Here is a 16,403-nt window from a genome sequence, read left to right on the forward strand (position 1 = left end):
CTATCAAAACTCCTCATGAAAATAATGTTACTATCTTCTCACTTCAATCAAATTTTAGTGCTCCTCCATTTCTAACTTTGTATATTCAGATTAGTTGGTAGCAAAATACATCATATCTTATGTTATTTCAAGAATCATCTTTTCGATCCATTCTTAAACTTTGGTGGAGAGCACACTTTAGATACAAAGTTTTGTCATTTACACAATATTAAATCCTTCATGGCTTCTCAATTTTCACTCATGTATCAATGGGAAATGTGAGATTGTGTAACCTCTTGGTAACTTTCTCGGTTGGATGTCAAATTAGATTAGTTTCTTTCTCCACTTAAATTTTATCCATCTTCTATTTTTCCTTTTTTTGTATCTATGTAGTTCTAATATAATATGTTTTCTCAATTCTCACCCCAAATATCAATGAAAAATTGAGATTGTGTAACATTTTCAGCGACTTCATAAACTGAGTCAAAGCTTATATTTAGGTCATTTTCTTTCTCCATTTAATTTTACTCATCTTCTATTTTTCCTTTTTTTTATATGTTTTTCGATTCTATTTTTATATTGACAACACATTTTTTTTGGGATACAAATGATTTGTTTTTTTATAACTAGGAGCCCGTTGATCATTTTTGAATTCTTAAACCACATAATGACATGTTCAGTTCCTTTATATTTTTAGATTTTTTTGGTTCAACTATATATAATAGATAATTGGATATAAACAAGTACTATGATTCCCGTTAGCAAATTTTTCTGGGTAGCCACTAGGGCCATAAGCACTAACTCATGCATCTCTACGATTAAAAAATAAATAATAAAAAAACATAACTATTATTACAAACTTAATTTCAAATTAAGTTACAATTGATAATTAATTACATTCAAATATATCGCAATAGTTAATTATATTTTAAACATTAAAATGTTACAACCATCTTAATGCCACAAAAAAGAAGAACAAGAAAAGACAACAATTAAGTTTATTCATGCTTATAGTCCGACGCATTTTGAATAAGGTGAATTTGGTGGAAAAAAAAAAAACCAAAAAAATTAACCTAATCTCTAAAGAATAATCATTCTCTATAATTTTATACTATAACTTTACATACATCTCTATTTAAAAACTAACAATAAAAAACATAACAATTATTACAAATTTAATTTCATATTAAGTTATTATTGATAATTCATTACGTTTAATACATCACAATATTTTCATTATATTTTAATAATTAAAATGTTACAACCATCTTAAATGACCACAAAGTATATAATTAAAACACAATTATCACAATTTAATTTAATAAGTGATTTATGTAATGTAATGTACAAATAACAATTCATCAATCTAATAAGTGATTTATGTGTCTTTTTCTCTTAATAGTTATCCATGTATGTATTTGCTATGAGCATTTTCGAAGCATTTTAAAATATGGCGGAAAATATTTACAATTTTAATAACTTCTACATAATTTAGTTTTTTTGCTCAGAAGAGTTATATACTTTAATAAAAATAGAGTATGTGATTATCAATTATATAAATTTTCACATAAATTATGGTTAATATTTTATGTTCATGAGGTGTAAGTTAAATGATAATATTTTGATATTAGACACAGTTTAAATTCAATCCAAAATGGTTTTAAAATGATGATTAGTTCTACTTTGATTAATAATAATTTTTTCATCCCAAAAAAATTGTTAATTTTTATGATTAAACTTTTGCAAAATATTTTTTTTATCATAATATTCAGGAGTAAAAATATTTATTTAATAAAAAACTCAACAATTTCTTCTATGTCATTTATTCTTCTTATATCCTTACCTATTTACAAAATTAATACATTAATAAATTACAACAAACCCCGAAAATATTATGTTGACACAACTCATCCTTATATGTCATGTAACACTAATTTTGTCACATCATTCAATAGTATGATGTGACACCTCTTAAATTCATTTATTTTTTATTACTCATTCTACTAATTTTTTTGTTTATATCTTTATAATTAAAAAACCAATAACAAAAAAACATTACAAACTTAATTTAATTGTCATTTACTTTTTTAATTCATTGCATATAAATACATCACAATAGTTTAATTACATTTTAATAATTAAAATATTGCAACCATAAATTACCACAAAATATATAAAAACATAATCATCACATATCATAAATCAATAATTAAACTTATGCACAAAGAATCCAATGAAGTTTAAAATAAAATAAATAAAAAATATTGAAACATAGTCATTTAAAATAGCAAGCCTTTGCAAAAAACAACAAAGTATATTTAAAAAAAATAAAAATTTTAAATTATATATTATATATTTTCAAATTAACATACAATTTGGACTCATTTTTCTCTTATTAGTACTCCGATACATAATTTATTCATCCAACACAAAAGAAAGTATTTAACCAAAATCATAACATAGTTTCAATTAATGACAAACATAATCAAAATTAAGTAATGACACCTTATTCTTTCCAATATTATTATGTTTTTGTCGTAAAAAATAGTACTTTGAGTTTTTCATTAAATCAAGTTTGTTGATTCTACTAATTTTTTGTCTATACCTCTATAGTTAAAAAACCAATAATAAAAAATATAACTCTTATTACAAACTTGATTTAATTTTCATTTACTTTTTTAATTCATTTCATATAAATACATCACAATATTTTAATTATATTTTAATAATTAAAAGGTAGAAACCATAAATTATCACAAAATATATAAAAACATAATCATCACATATTAAAAATTAATAATTAAAATTATGCACAAATAATCCAATAAAGTTTAAATTAAAAAAATAAAAACATATTGAAACATAGGAATTTAAATTAGTAAGTCTTTGCCAAAAAAAACACCAAATGGTATTTTTTTAAATAAAAATGTTAAATTATATATTAAATATTTTCAAAGTAATATATAATTAGTGTTCATTTTTCTCTTATTAAGTGTTCATATACATATTTTGTTCTTCTAATACAAAAGAAAGTATTTAATCAAAATTAGAGCATAGTTTCAATTAACGAAAAAAAATAATCAAAATTAAATAGTGATGTCTTATCATTCCGAATATTATTTCGTGTTTTTATCGTAAAAAATAGTGCTTTGAGTTTTTTCATTATATACACTCTACAAAAAGGATAATTAAATTAAAATATTTTTGAAAGAAATATGTAGCATAACACCTCTAATAAAGAATTAGCTATAAGAAGTTTAAGTGGAAATCTGAAACATAGATCAATCATATATTCTAGTTGGAATTAATCCGATGATAGATCAATCATATATAAAATTGGAATTCTTAATGATGGAATCCACTCTCTCACAAACGAATTTAAAATATAATAAAATAGAAACATTATTTCTGGTTTATTGATAATGAAGTTGAATAAGGCAAAAGGACCATCGAATTAAATTGAATCAATTAAATTGGCAAATGACAAATTATTCATTTAAAGGGAGCAACACTAAAACAGACAAAGAATACATGAGATGAAAGAGGAGAGCTACGGTGATGTATGGTGGTTGTGTTCGACCACATTGTTGATCTAAGTGTTGATCTAAGTGGATGGAAAAAGAAAAGAAGAAATTTATGTTTGGGGGATAGACCACAATTTTAATCTTTTAAAGTGTAGAACGCTGTCACTTTAATGTCTAACTCAATTAAAAATCTAAATTAGTACTCAAATTATGAAAATAGTCTCTAAAAGATAGAACTTATTATCATAGTAATCCCTGAAAGTTACAATTTATTGTCAAAATAGTCTCCGACCATTATAATGTCAAGGACTAAACAAATTGATGTTTTAATAATTCGAAGACTAATTTAGATTTTTGATTGAATTAGGGACGAAAATGACAACGTCCTGCACTTTTAAGGACTAAAATGATGGTTTTGATTTTGGTAGCAAAAGAAAATTTTGGAAATTGTGGGATCCATTCACGGGAGATAGATGGTGTGGGGACAAGCACATGATCACTCAAATGAGGATTTTAATCTTAGCCAATGATTTTGATCCAAAGACTCATAAGCAATCATCTCACTCTCACATAAATTATTCATTCTCACTAGATATGGTCATTATATATCATCAAAACGATTTGATAAGATATTGAATATCTGAGAGATTGAACAATGCCATTAGTTAATTCTTTTTAAAAAATATTACTTTGTATAATATAATACATAATATGCAATAAGTATCATTTATTTATATATATATATAGCATTGAACGATACTAGATAAAGCTACACAATTTTCAACGGTGTTCTCTAACACATTCACTTCCACACACATAGACACTTTTTTTTTCCTTAGATTGTGTTTAAACTACAAATCATTCGCTAGCCAACATTCTCTATTTCTTTTACCAAAGGAAATTTATGTTCCTTCATTCAAATGAAAAATCTTAACGCAACTTTATTTAATTCTTTGAATTCAGTATAACAAGCCGAACACCACCGTTTGTTGAGAGCAATTTTAAATCCCACTTCTCATCAACGTTAATTTGTTGCATTAGCTAGATCGATGACTTAAAAACATACTTGATCTTTTTTACATCCCACACTTTTCTTTTCTTTCTTTTTGTTCTTTTGATATGTCGCATCAAAATTGCATTTTACGACACGCATTCTACAATATTTTTTAACTAAAAGTGTTGTTATATAATATTTTAAAATTAATGGAGGATACAACAACGTTTTTTTGACAAGCGCTTTTGCAAAGCACTGTTGTAGGGTCATAATGTTTACAGCGCTTTTGTTGAAAACATTGTTGTAGGGTCACATAGCACTTTGGAGTTTATTAATTTGTTGTTTACAACGCTTTTGATATAAGCGCTGTAAAATATAGTGCTCCCACATAAGGTTTACAACGCTTTTTAGAGTGTTTTCTATACAAGCGCTGTAAAATATAGTGCTTTCACATAATTAAAGGATCTTTTAAAGCGTTTTTATATAAGACATGGTGAGAAAATCATATAAATAAAAATATATTTAATGTGTTCTCTCCCTAATCCTACAAACCCTCATCTCCTTTACTGTGTGAACCTCATATCCTCTACTATGCGAAGCCTCCTCTATTGTGCGCCCTCTTCTCGCTGAACCCTCCTCTACTGAGTGATTGTTGTCTCGGGCATTTCTACTTTGATTATTTATTAATTTGTTGTTGTCACTAAAACTAATAAATTTTTACCTGATAAATCATATAAAATGTTACCTGATAGTAGATGGCATACCATTGATAAATCATATAAATTATTACCTGATAAATCAAATAAATTGTTATATGATAAATCATATAAAATCTATTCTTTTTTTAAAATTTGTTCGATCTGTTATGTTTTGAAATCAGACTTGTATGCATAGCCTTGGACCTTGGTTTCGATTTTCCAATATTAGACTATATATACTATAGATTGGTATAATGTTATTAGCAGCTTATCATTTGTGTAATATTGCATTCGTATAGGTCATATAAAATTGACCAAAAATGGATGTCTGCCTATCGATAGTCAAAAGAGTATGAAAATGGAGTGACTGAGTTGGTTGAGTTTGCAGTGAAGAATACAAAAGACCCAAATCGTATCATTTGTCCTTGTTTAAAATGTTGTTTTGCAAAATGCGTTAGAGCAGATCGATTGGAATGACATTTAATATGGCATTATATTGATAAAAGCTATACATGTTGGATAAGACACGGTGAGAAAAAAAAAGGGAACACTAATTTTGAGAATGGTTTGACATATGCTTCAAATGATTTCGACACAAATACATATGAACGGGACCGAGTTGAGGAGATTGCAAAAGTAGTTGAAGAAGATCTTCCAGATTGTCCTAAAATGTTTAAGAGTTTGTTGAATGATGTAGAGAAACTATTATATAATGGTTGTACTAAACTCACAAGATTGTCAGCGAAATTAAAGTTGTACAACTTAAAAGCGATTAATGGATCGTTTTATAAAAGCTTCACATAATTATTAACACTTCTAAAAGATATGTTGCCAAATGATAATGAACTTCTGAGTCGAACCTACAAGGCTAAACAAATTTTGTGCTCTATTGGCATGAGTTACGAAAGGATTCATGTGTGTCCTAACAATTGCATTTTATTTCGAAACGAGTATGAATTACTAAAGGTGTGTCCAAAATGCAATGTCTATCGATATATGAAGATAGAATACACTCCAGTAAAAGTTGTGTGGTATTTTCCTATAATACCAAGATTTAGGTGCATCTATCGCAATGAAGAAGATTCAAAACACTTGACATGGCATGCAGGTAAAAGAATTAGAGATGGAAAGTTTCGAAACACTGCAGATTCTCCACAATGGGAAAAAATTGATAACGAGTATCCTGATTTTAGGAGAGAGTCAAGAAATCTACGACTTGCACTTTCTACTAATGGAATGAATCCACATGGTCTTCAAAGCATCTCACACAACACGTGGTGGCCTGTGATTTTGTTGATTTATAACCTGCCTCCATGATTATGTATGAAGCATAAGTTTATGATGTTGTCTATGTTAATTTATGGACCCAAACAACTGGGGAATGATATCGACATATACTTGACTCCTTTAATTGAAGATTTAAAAAATATGTGGGAGACAGGTGTGGATGTTTATGATGGGTATAAGAAAGAATGCTTCAATTTGAGGAATATGTTGTTCGGCACAATTAATGATTTTCCAGCATATAGTAATTTATCAGGATATAGCATTAAAGGTCAGTGTGCGGTTGAAACATTGTAAGAAGAACGTATTTCTTGGACATCGTAGATTTTTACCTTTTAGTCATCAATATTGTGGATGGAGAAATGCATTCAATAGAAAATCAGAGGAAGGTATTTCTCCTTTAGCACTGACTGGATATCATATATTTGAAAAAATACAAGTTTTGATCAATAAATTTGGAAAACCTTTTGAGGGAGAGCTTGTCAAAACTGGATAGAAGAAAAAGTAAATTTTCTTTGAATTACCATATTGGAAGTCATTGTATATAAGACATTTTCTCGATGTGATGCATATTGAAAAAATGTATTTGATAGTGTTATTGGTACGTTACTCAATGTTCCATGGAAGTCTAAAGATGACATCAATGCAAGATTGGACTTGGTCTATATGGGAATAAGAAATGAATTGAATCCCGTAAATAAAGAAAAAATTATTTTATGTAAATTTTTACACGAAGTTAAAGTTCGAGAAGGATATTCTTCAAACATTAAAAAATTAGTTTGTATGAAAGACCTCAAGTTAAAAGGTTTGAAGACCCATGATTGTCATGTTCTAATGGGGCATTTGCTACCAATAGGTATACATTCCATTTTACCTAAAGAAGTTCGACGAGCCATAACTAAATTATGTTTCTTCTTCAAGGAAATTTGTAGTAAAGTGATCGATCCTCAGAAATTACCGACATTATGGATGGAAATTGTTGTTACTTTGTGTGAGCTTGAAATGTAATTCACAATCTCGTTTTTTGATATAATGGTTCACCTTACTGTTCATCTTGTTAATGAGACACAACATTATGGGACAACTTATATGAGATGGATGTATCCGATAGAACAATATATGAAAATATTAAAAGGGCTTCTCATGTCTCGTCATTCGAGAAGAATGACATGAGAATGGATAATTGGAAAGAGAGTAACGACTATATCAAGGACAAAATAAGAGTACACATAATTGTATGTTCTACATAATGATGATGAGGTTCAACCGTATGTTACAATACACATGGATCAGTTATCTAGTTTGAACATGAATAGGAATGAAAACTGGATAACACGATATCACAATCGAAAATTTATAACATGGCTAAAAAATCACATTAACTCAAAGTTTGATATAGACCCCGGTTCAATTTCACAAAGGTTGATGTGGCTAGCAAATGGTCCGAGTTTACATGTCTTTTCTTACACCAATTATGTAATTAAAGGCTAAACATTTTATACCAAAGAACAAGATGATCAAACCACTATACAAAATAGCGGAGTCACTCTCATAGCTGAAGCGATGCATATCTCAAGTGCAAAAGACAAAAACCCAATATATGCAAATCTATCATATTTTGAGGTTATCGATCACATATGGAAGTTAGATTACACAATGTTTCGTGTTCCCATATTTGGTTGCAAGTAGGTCGATAATAATAACAGCGTTCGAATTGATGAGTTAGGGTTCTTGCTTGTCGATTTTAATAGGGTGGGATACAAATATGAGTCTTTTGTTTTAGCGTCGCAAGCTCAACAAGTGTTTTATGTCACTGATCATGCTAATGATAAATGGTCCATTGTTCTATCGACCAATAAAATAAGTGATGATAACAATAACGATGAAGATGAAGATGATGATAATGGTCTTTTCTTTGTGACATCACAACCACGTGAAATTGATTCAACTGATGATGATTTATATCTTAGAGATGATCATGATAAAGGAATTTGGATGAATCCATCGTTTCGTATCGTTAAGGGACAAACAAATGTGAATCCCACTAGGAAAAGAAGAAGAGCATCTTAAGGTATTTAAGTGTTTTATATAAGCCTTGTAATCTGAACCCATCATGTAATTTATACCAAGTTCATGTAATTTAAGTGTTTGACCTGTCAGAACTGAGCATTTTAGTATTTAGCTTGAACTGTATTTGATTTTCTGCTTATACAGAAGTTGAACTTCAAAAAGCTACGTTTGACTGGGAATTTTCCTTGAACTTGAACTGATCCCAATATGAACTGATCATGTAATTTAACATTTAGCATTGATATATAGGTATTTAACCAATAAAAGACCTAACCCATTGATATATAGGTTACAATGGTTCATTATCATCTGGCAACATATCATCTGGCAACAATGATAACTAAACGAATTTTGTGTTCTATTGGAATGAGTTACGAAAGGATTCATGCGTGTCCTAACGATTGCATTTTATTTCGAAACGAATATGAACTACTTAAGGCGTGTCCGAAATGCAATGTCTCTCGATATAAGAAGAAAGAATCTACTCCAGCAAAAGTCGTGTGGTATTTTCCTATAATACCAAGATTTAGGCGCACGTATCGCAGTGAAGAAGATTCAAAACACTTGACATGGCATGCAGATGAAAGAATTAGAGATGGAATGTTTCGACACCCTGCAGATTCCCCACAATGGGCAAAAATTGATCACGAGTATCCTGAATTCGGGATAGAGTCAAGAAATCTAAGACTTGCACTTTCTATTGATGGAATGAATCCACATGGTCTTCAAAGCATCTCACACAACACGTGGCCTGTGATTTTGGTAATATATAACCTACCTCCATGGATATGTATGAAGCGTAAGTTTATGATGTTGTCTCTGTTAATTTCTGGACCCAAACAACCGGGGAATGATATCGACGTATACTTGACTCCTCTAATCGAAGATTTAAAAAGTATGTGGGAGACAGGTGTGGAAGTTTATGATGGGTATAAGAAAGAATGTTTCAATTTGAGGGCTATGTTGTTCGGCACAATTATTGATTTTCCAGCATATGGTAATTTATCAGGATATAGCATTAAAGGTCAGTGTGCATGTCCTATATGTGAAGAGAGTACAAATTGGATGCGGTTGAAACATTGTAAGAAGAATGTGTTTCTTGGACATCGTAGATTTTTACCTTATAGTCATCAGTATCGTGGGTGGAGAAATGCATTCAATGGAAAATCAGAGGAAGGTAAAGCTCCTTTAGCACCGACTGGATATCAAATACTTGAAAAAGTACAAGGTTTGACCAATAAATTTGGCAAACCTTTTGCGGGAGAGCTGGTGAAAACTGGGTGGAAGAAAAAGTCAATTTTCTTTGAATTGCCATATTGGAAGTCATTGTATGTAAGACATTTCCTCGATGTGATGCATATTGAAAAAAATGTATTTGAAAGTGTTATTGGTACGTTACTCAATGTTCCAGGAAAGTCTAAAGATGGCGTCAATGCAAGATTGGACTTGGTCGATATGGGAATAAGAAATGAACTGGCTCCAGTAAAGAAAGGAAATCGCACATATCTACCTCCAGCCGCTCATACTCTATCTAGAAAGGAAAAAATTGTTTTATGTAAATTTCTACACGAAGTTAAAGTTCCAGAAGGATACTCTTCGAACATTAAAAATTTGGTTTGTATGAAAGACCTCAAGTTAAAAGGTTTGAAGACCCATGATTGTCATATTATAATGGAGCATTTGCTACCAATAGGTATACGTTCCATTTTACCTGAAAAAGTTCGACTAGCCTTAACTAGATTATGTTTCTTCTTCAGGGAAATTTGTAGTAAAGTGATCGACCCTCAGAAATTACCGACATTGCAGAGGGAAATTGTTGTTACTTTGTGTGAGCTTGAAATGTATTTCCCACCATCGTTTTTTGATATAATGGTTCACCTTACTGTTCATCTGGTTAAGGAGACACAACTTTGTGGGCCAGCTTATATGAGATGGATGTATCCGATAGAACGATATATGAAAATATTAAAAGGGTACGTAAAAAGTAGAAGTCGACCAGAAGGTTGTATTGCTGAACGATACATTGTTGAAGAGGCTGCTGAATTTTGTACTGAATATCTGTCCAATGTTGAATCCATAGGGCTTCCCATGTCTCGTCATTCGGGAAGACTATCAGGAGAAGGGATAACTGGAAGGAGACTACTGACTATATCAAGGACAGAATGGGAGCAGGCACAATTGTATGTTCTGCACAATGATGATGAGGTTCAACTGTATGTTACAATACACATTGATCAGTTATCTCGTTTGAACATGAATAGGAATCAAAATTGGATAACTCGAGAGCACAATCGAAGTTTTGTAACATGGTTAAAAAATCACATAATGTCAAAATTTGATATAGACCCCGGATCAATTTCAAATAGATTGAGGTGGCTAGCAAATGGTCCGAGCTTACATGTCTTTTCTTACACTGGTTATGTTATTAACGGCTACACATTTTATACCAAAGAACAAGATGATCAGACCACTATGCAAAATAGTGGAGTCACTCTCGTAGCTGAAGCGATGCATGTCTCAAGTGCAAAAGACAAAAACCCAATATATGCAAATCTATCATATTTTGGGGTTATCGAGCGCATATGGGAGTTAGGCTACACAATGTTTCGTGTTTTTAACACCAAGTTAATTATTTAAAATAATATTTTATTAATAAAATAGTTTATCATAAAATTTGGGTTAATAGGGTGAGATACAAAGACGAGCCTTTTATTTTAGCATCGCAAGCTCAACAAGTGTTTTATGTCACTGATCCTTCTGATGATAAATGGTCTGTTGTCCTATCGACCAATAAAATAAGTGATGATAACAATAATGATGAAGATGTTGGTAATGATCTTTTATTTGCAACATCACAACTATTGTGATAAATATGCATGTAATCTGAATTATTGTGATAAATATGCATGTAATCTGAATTATTGTGATAAATATGCATGTAATCTGAATTATTGTGATAAATATGCATGTAATCTGAATTATTGTGATAAATATGCATGTAATCTGAATTATTGTGATAAATATGCATGTAATCTGAATTATTGTGATAAATATGGATATAATCTGAATTATTGTGATAAATATGCATGTAATCTGAATTATTGTGATAAATATGCATGTAATTTGAATTGAGTGTTTTATACTAATATGGCAGAATAGCAACAGATTTCATATCAGAAGCTTTTGGAATCAAACCATACATACCAACATATTTGGATCCTAGTTATAACATCTCACAGTTTTCTACTAATGTCACTTATATAATGTAAATTAAGTGTCAATTTGATTGGAATAAATGTCTGATCAGTTACAGTCATCCAAAATTGAACCCAAATAAAACCAACACAAAAATAACATAGTGAGGTCTTTTACAACGCTTTTTATAAAAAGGCTGTAAAAGCTCATTTCTAATAATTCATCATCTCCTAAAGTATTGTGATAAAGACAATGATAACAATATTTTTAATCCAATAAACAATGATAAAAATGTTTTTAATGTCATCCCAACCCAAATAAACCAAACACAAAAATAAAATAAAGAGACATTTTACAGCGCTTATCTTAAAAAGCGCTGTAAAAGATCCTTTTAAAAATAAAATAATGAGTGTTTTATACCTTTTACAGCGCTTTTCACACAAAGCGCTGTAAACGACTCTTTTGAAAGTGAGTAAAAAAGACATTTTACAGCGCTTGTTTGCCAAAGCGCTGTCAAATGGCTTTAAAAATAATATTCATCAGACACCTAATTTCTTCAAACACCTTGTACGCATCATGGGAATCCAAAAAACATCAGACATTAACCCCATTTCTTCAAACACCTTGTACGCATCATGGGAATCCAAAAAACATCAGACATTAACCCCATTTCTTCAAACACCTTGTACGCATCATGGGAATCCAAAAAACATCAGACATTAACCCCATTTCTTCAAACACCTTGTACGCATCATGGGAATCCAAAAAACATCAGACATTAACCCCATTTCTTCAAACACCTTGTACGCATCATGGGAATCCCCAAAAAGGGTGGAGATTGAATTGTGAAAGAGTAAGCTTTGATGTTTGTGAAGAAGATGCATATAAGGAGAAGAGTTTGGTGAAGAGGAAAGGATTTTGGTGGTGACCAGTTACTACTATGTGGGTTTTGCATGTTGAGCTTGTTTAAAAAATAACATAACAAAACACAAAAACAATAAGGCCTTTTACATCGCTTTTTTAAAAAAGCGCTGTAAAAGGCTTTAAAAAAAACATTCATATAACATAATAAAATAAGCGCTGTAAAATGCTTTTTTATAACCCTTTTACAGCGCATGTCCAAATAAGCGCTGTAAAATACTGTTTTAAAAATAAAATAAAGAGACCTTTTACATCGCTTATTTGAACAAGCGTTGTAAACGGGTTTTATATATAACATAATAAAACAATGAGGTCTTTTACAGCGCTTATTGGAAAAAGCGCTGTAAAAGAGCCTTTTAAAAAATTAAATAAGGACGCCTTTTACAGCGCTTTTGAAACAAGCGCTCTAAAAGGCCTAAGCCGTTTAGAGCGCTTTTTAAACAAGCGCTGTAAAAGAGTTATAAAAAAGCGCCGTAAAAGGATTACGTATATATAACAGTAACCGCTTCAGTTTCCTCTTCATTACGTAAACTACACTATCATCTCAACTTTCATCGTTCTTCTCTTCTTTTGCAAACCCTATCATCCCGTCCATTACGAACCTTATTTCCATCCAAGATCATCTCTCCCATTTCACACAATATATTTTCATTGAAATACGTAACCCTCATTACGTATTTCTTCAATACCGTATTTCTGTGAACCATATTTCTGTGAACTTTCTGCGTTCCCTCTTTTCTTCACATTTCATCTTTCTTCGAACCATTATTCAGGTATTGATGTTATTAATTTTTTGTAATCATTAAAATGCATGTTGAGCTTGTTTAAGATATACTGATACATGTTGAGCTTGTTTATAATAATGCATGATGCATGTTGAGCTTGTTGATGTTATACTAAACTGCATGTTGAACTTGTTGTAGTTAAATGGATACAAACAAAGATATAGAATGTCAAAATGAAGAAGTTGACACCTCTAAGACTTATGAAAAAGAAGTCAAACGTGGTGCAACAATCATGCAAAAAGTCATTAAATCAAGGAGTAATGGCATTAAATTTGAGGTATACTATACTCTGTTTGTTGTGTGTTTTTTATCTTTTTTTAGGGTTTAGGGCATGTACTTACTATATGAGTTTATTAGGTTGGCTGGAATGAGAGTGGTCAGCCAATTGACTCCAACAGCTCTATGTTTGTAAGCTATATTGGGGCTGTTGTTCGTAAAAATGTCCCAATTACAATTGACAATTGGAGAGATAAGGCATTGAGGGATGCCAAAGATATTATATGGAATGACATTCAAGTAAATTTTTTGATCCACTCTTTTGTCATTTATAATTTTTTTCCTTGAAATACTTTACTTATAATTTTTTTCATTGCAGACGACTTTTGTTCTTGATGAGGGACGAAAGTCTTATGTTTTGAGAGTTGCTGGAAAGATCCATCGTGGATTTAGATCCCATCTCTCAAATTTCTATCTAAAAGATAGAGAAGGAAACACAAATGCTGAACCTCCAAAGATATATCAACATTATATATCAAAGGATGAATGGAGTGCATTTGTTTCCAAACGTTCTGACCCGGCGTTTGTCGTAAGTGATTAATTTATTAGCATTTGTGTTTTATTATTCATATTCGTAGCGTATTTTAACTTTTTACACAATTGCTATTTTTTTTTTATATAGAATATTAGTAAGGCAAATCGCGAACGGGCAAGCAACCCAAAACACCCATACAAGAAATCACGTATGGGATATGCACGCCTTGAACAACAAATTGTAAGTAATTAAACATCACTTTTATATAATGAAGTAATTTGTATTATAAACTATAGTGTGTAACTAATTTGTATTATTTTGTTTATGATTTTAACGAATAGAGAAAAGACACCCAAGCCGATCAACCCTTGGGTCGTCATATATTGTGGAAGGAAGCGCGTGTTAATAAAGAAGGAGTGGTTGATAATGAAAATGTCAAGAAAGTTGTAGAACTTTGTGTAAGTATATTATCACTTTAATATTTTTTAATATTGTATTTTAAAAATGCTATTGAACTTATCTTTTTAATGTTACATGTATTTTAGGAAATTATTGAACAAAGTTCTGAAAATCTGGAGGGCAACAAGGATACTTGCAGGGACATTCTTGGTAAAGTGTTTAATGTCCCTGAGTATTCCGGTCGAGTTAGGGGGAAAGGATTTGGCGTAACTCCCAAAAGCTTTTTTCCTCAAGAGAAGCGCCAAAAACCTTCCAACGAGGAAGTATTAGAGAAGCTCAGAATCCTATCAGAGCAAGTGGCACTCTTCGTGAATACGAATAAAGACATGCAACTTCCGGATCAGCTCCAACCTGAAATACAAATGGAGAGTGAAACCACGAGTTGCAACGTTGGTTTGAAAAGTATTCCTGAGGTAATTAATTACTTACTTGCTTATGTAATTACTTATGTATTAAACAAACTTATATATTAACCGTACTTATGTTTTAACTATTGATTTAGGGTGTCACTACATGTGTCTTATACTTGTCCTCGCCTACTCAACGGAAGGTGGGAAAAGGAATATTGTACAATACTTCGGGAGAAGTATTGCACAATATTCTGATCCCCGCGGGCCATGTCAAAGTATCGCCTATTGTTGCTTTCGAACCAACTGCACCGTTGCCCATACCGGACAACGATGGAGATATGCAGTTCTTAAGCGACGCTATTGGTAGTTACGTGGCATGGCCCACAAACCTTGTTGCCCTCGAAAAAAAGATTCCCAGAAACAAATCAGTTACATCTCTCGAAAAGGTTTGTCACATTTATTGCCTAAGGTTTGTCATTTTTTCAGATTCAATAAACTAACATTTTACCTCATTTTTGTAGGTCCAAATAAATAAACCACCCCTACAGCCAAAAAAAGGCAGCAAACCTCAAAAATTGGAGGTTAATAGAGCTGCCAAATCACAAAGACCGGAGGGTAATAAAGCTGCCAAACTTGCAGCAACAAAAAAACTGGATCGGGGAAAATCGGTCGCTGCTGCTGCTGCTCCTAATAAAAGTCAGCCACGCCTTGGTAAATACGGGGCGTGTCTTGACATCCAAATAAAAAGGAACATGGGCAGCAGCAACGATTCGCCCATCGTACACATGAATAAAGATATATTTGGAGATGAGTATGTCTAATATCTCGAAAAGGAGCACATATACGAACTTCTCGAACATAAGGAGCTCAGTGCTACTGTAATCAACTTGTACATAAGGTAAAAAATACTTTTAATTGCATTTATTGGTAATTAATTAAATGTATTGGTAATTAATCTAGTTTAAAATGTTCATTGAAGGTTTTTGTATGAGAAGGTCGTGTGCACGAGGAAATTGTCAAATAAATACTCATTCTAGTCTCCGCATAAGATGTCGATGTGGAAACTCGATCCAGAGAATGTAAAAAACTACATTGTAGATATGTTTTTAGGAAATAAAGAAAGTGATAAATTGTTCTTGGCACCATATAATTCAGGGTACGTAATTTTATCTTTTTTAATTGATGAGAATTTAATTTATTAGTTGTCTATAAACAAAATTGCTTAACCAATTTTTTGTTGTTGTAGGGCACATTGGGTGCTATTTGCAATCAATGCGGTCTCTGAAGTGATATACTATTTGGATCCCGTGCACGGCGATTACACCAATCACCCCAGAATAAAGAATATGCTCGACACGTAAGTAATATTCATTTATTTCTTACATATATATAT

The 16,403-nt window shown here is 31.2% G+C and overlaps 1 protein-coding gene across 1 annotated transcript in view; it reads left to right on the top strand.

Moving 5' to 3' along the window:
* Positions 1 to 14,752: 14,752 nt before the first annotated feature.
* The window catches only part of LOC140920307 (uncharacterized), a 47,775-nt gene continuing 46,124 nt past the window's right edge, over positions 14,753 to 16,403 (top strand). Inside the window, exons 1-3 of the mRNA XM_073368452.1 lie at positions 14,753 to 15,073; positions 15,163 to 15,456; positions 15,532 to 15,908. Of these exons, the coding sequence (XP_073224553.1) occupies positions 14,987 to 15,073; positions 15,163 to 15,456; positions 15,532 to 15,831 (681 nt within the window). The 5' untranslated portion in view covers positions 14,753 to 14,986 and the 3' untranslated portion in view covers positions 15,832 to 15,908. The remainder of the gene's footprint in view (positions 15,074 to 15,162; positions 15,457 to 15,531; positions 15,909 to 16,403) is intronic.

Source organism: Cicer arietinum, chromosome 5 (assembly GCF_000331145.2).
Source record: "Cicer arietinum cultivar CDC Frontier isolate Library 1 chromosome 5, Cicar.CDCFrontier_v2.0, whole genome shotgun sequence".
Lineage (NCBI taxonomy): Eukaryota > Viridiplantae > Streptophyta > Magnoliopsida > Fabales > Fabaceae > Cicer > Cicer arietinum.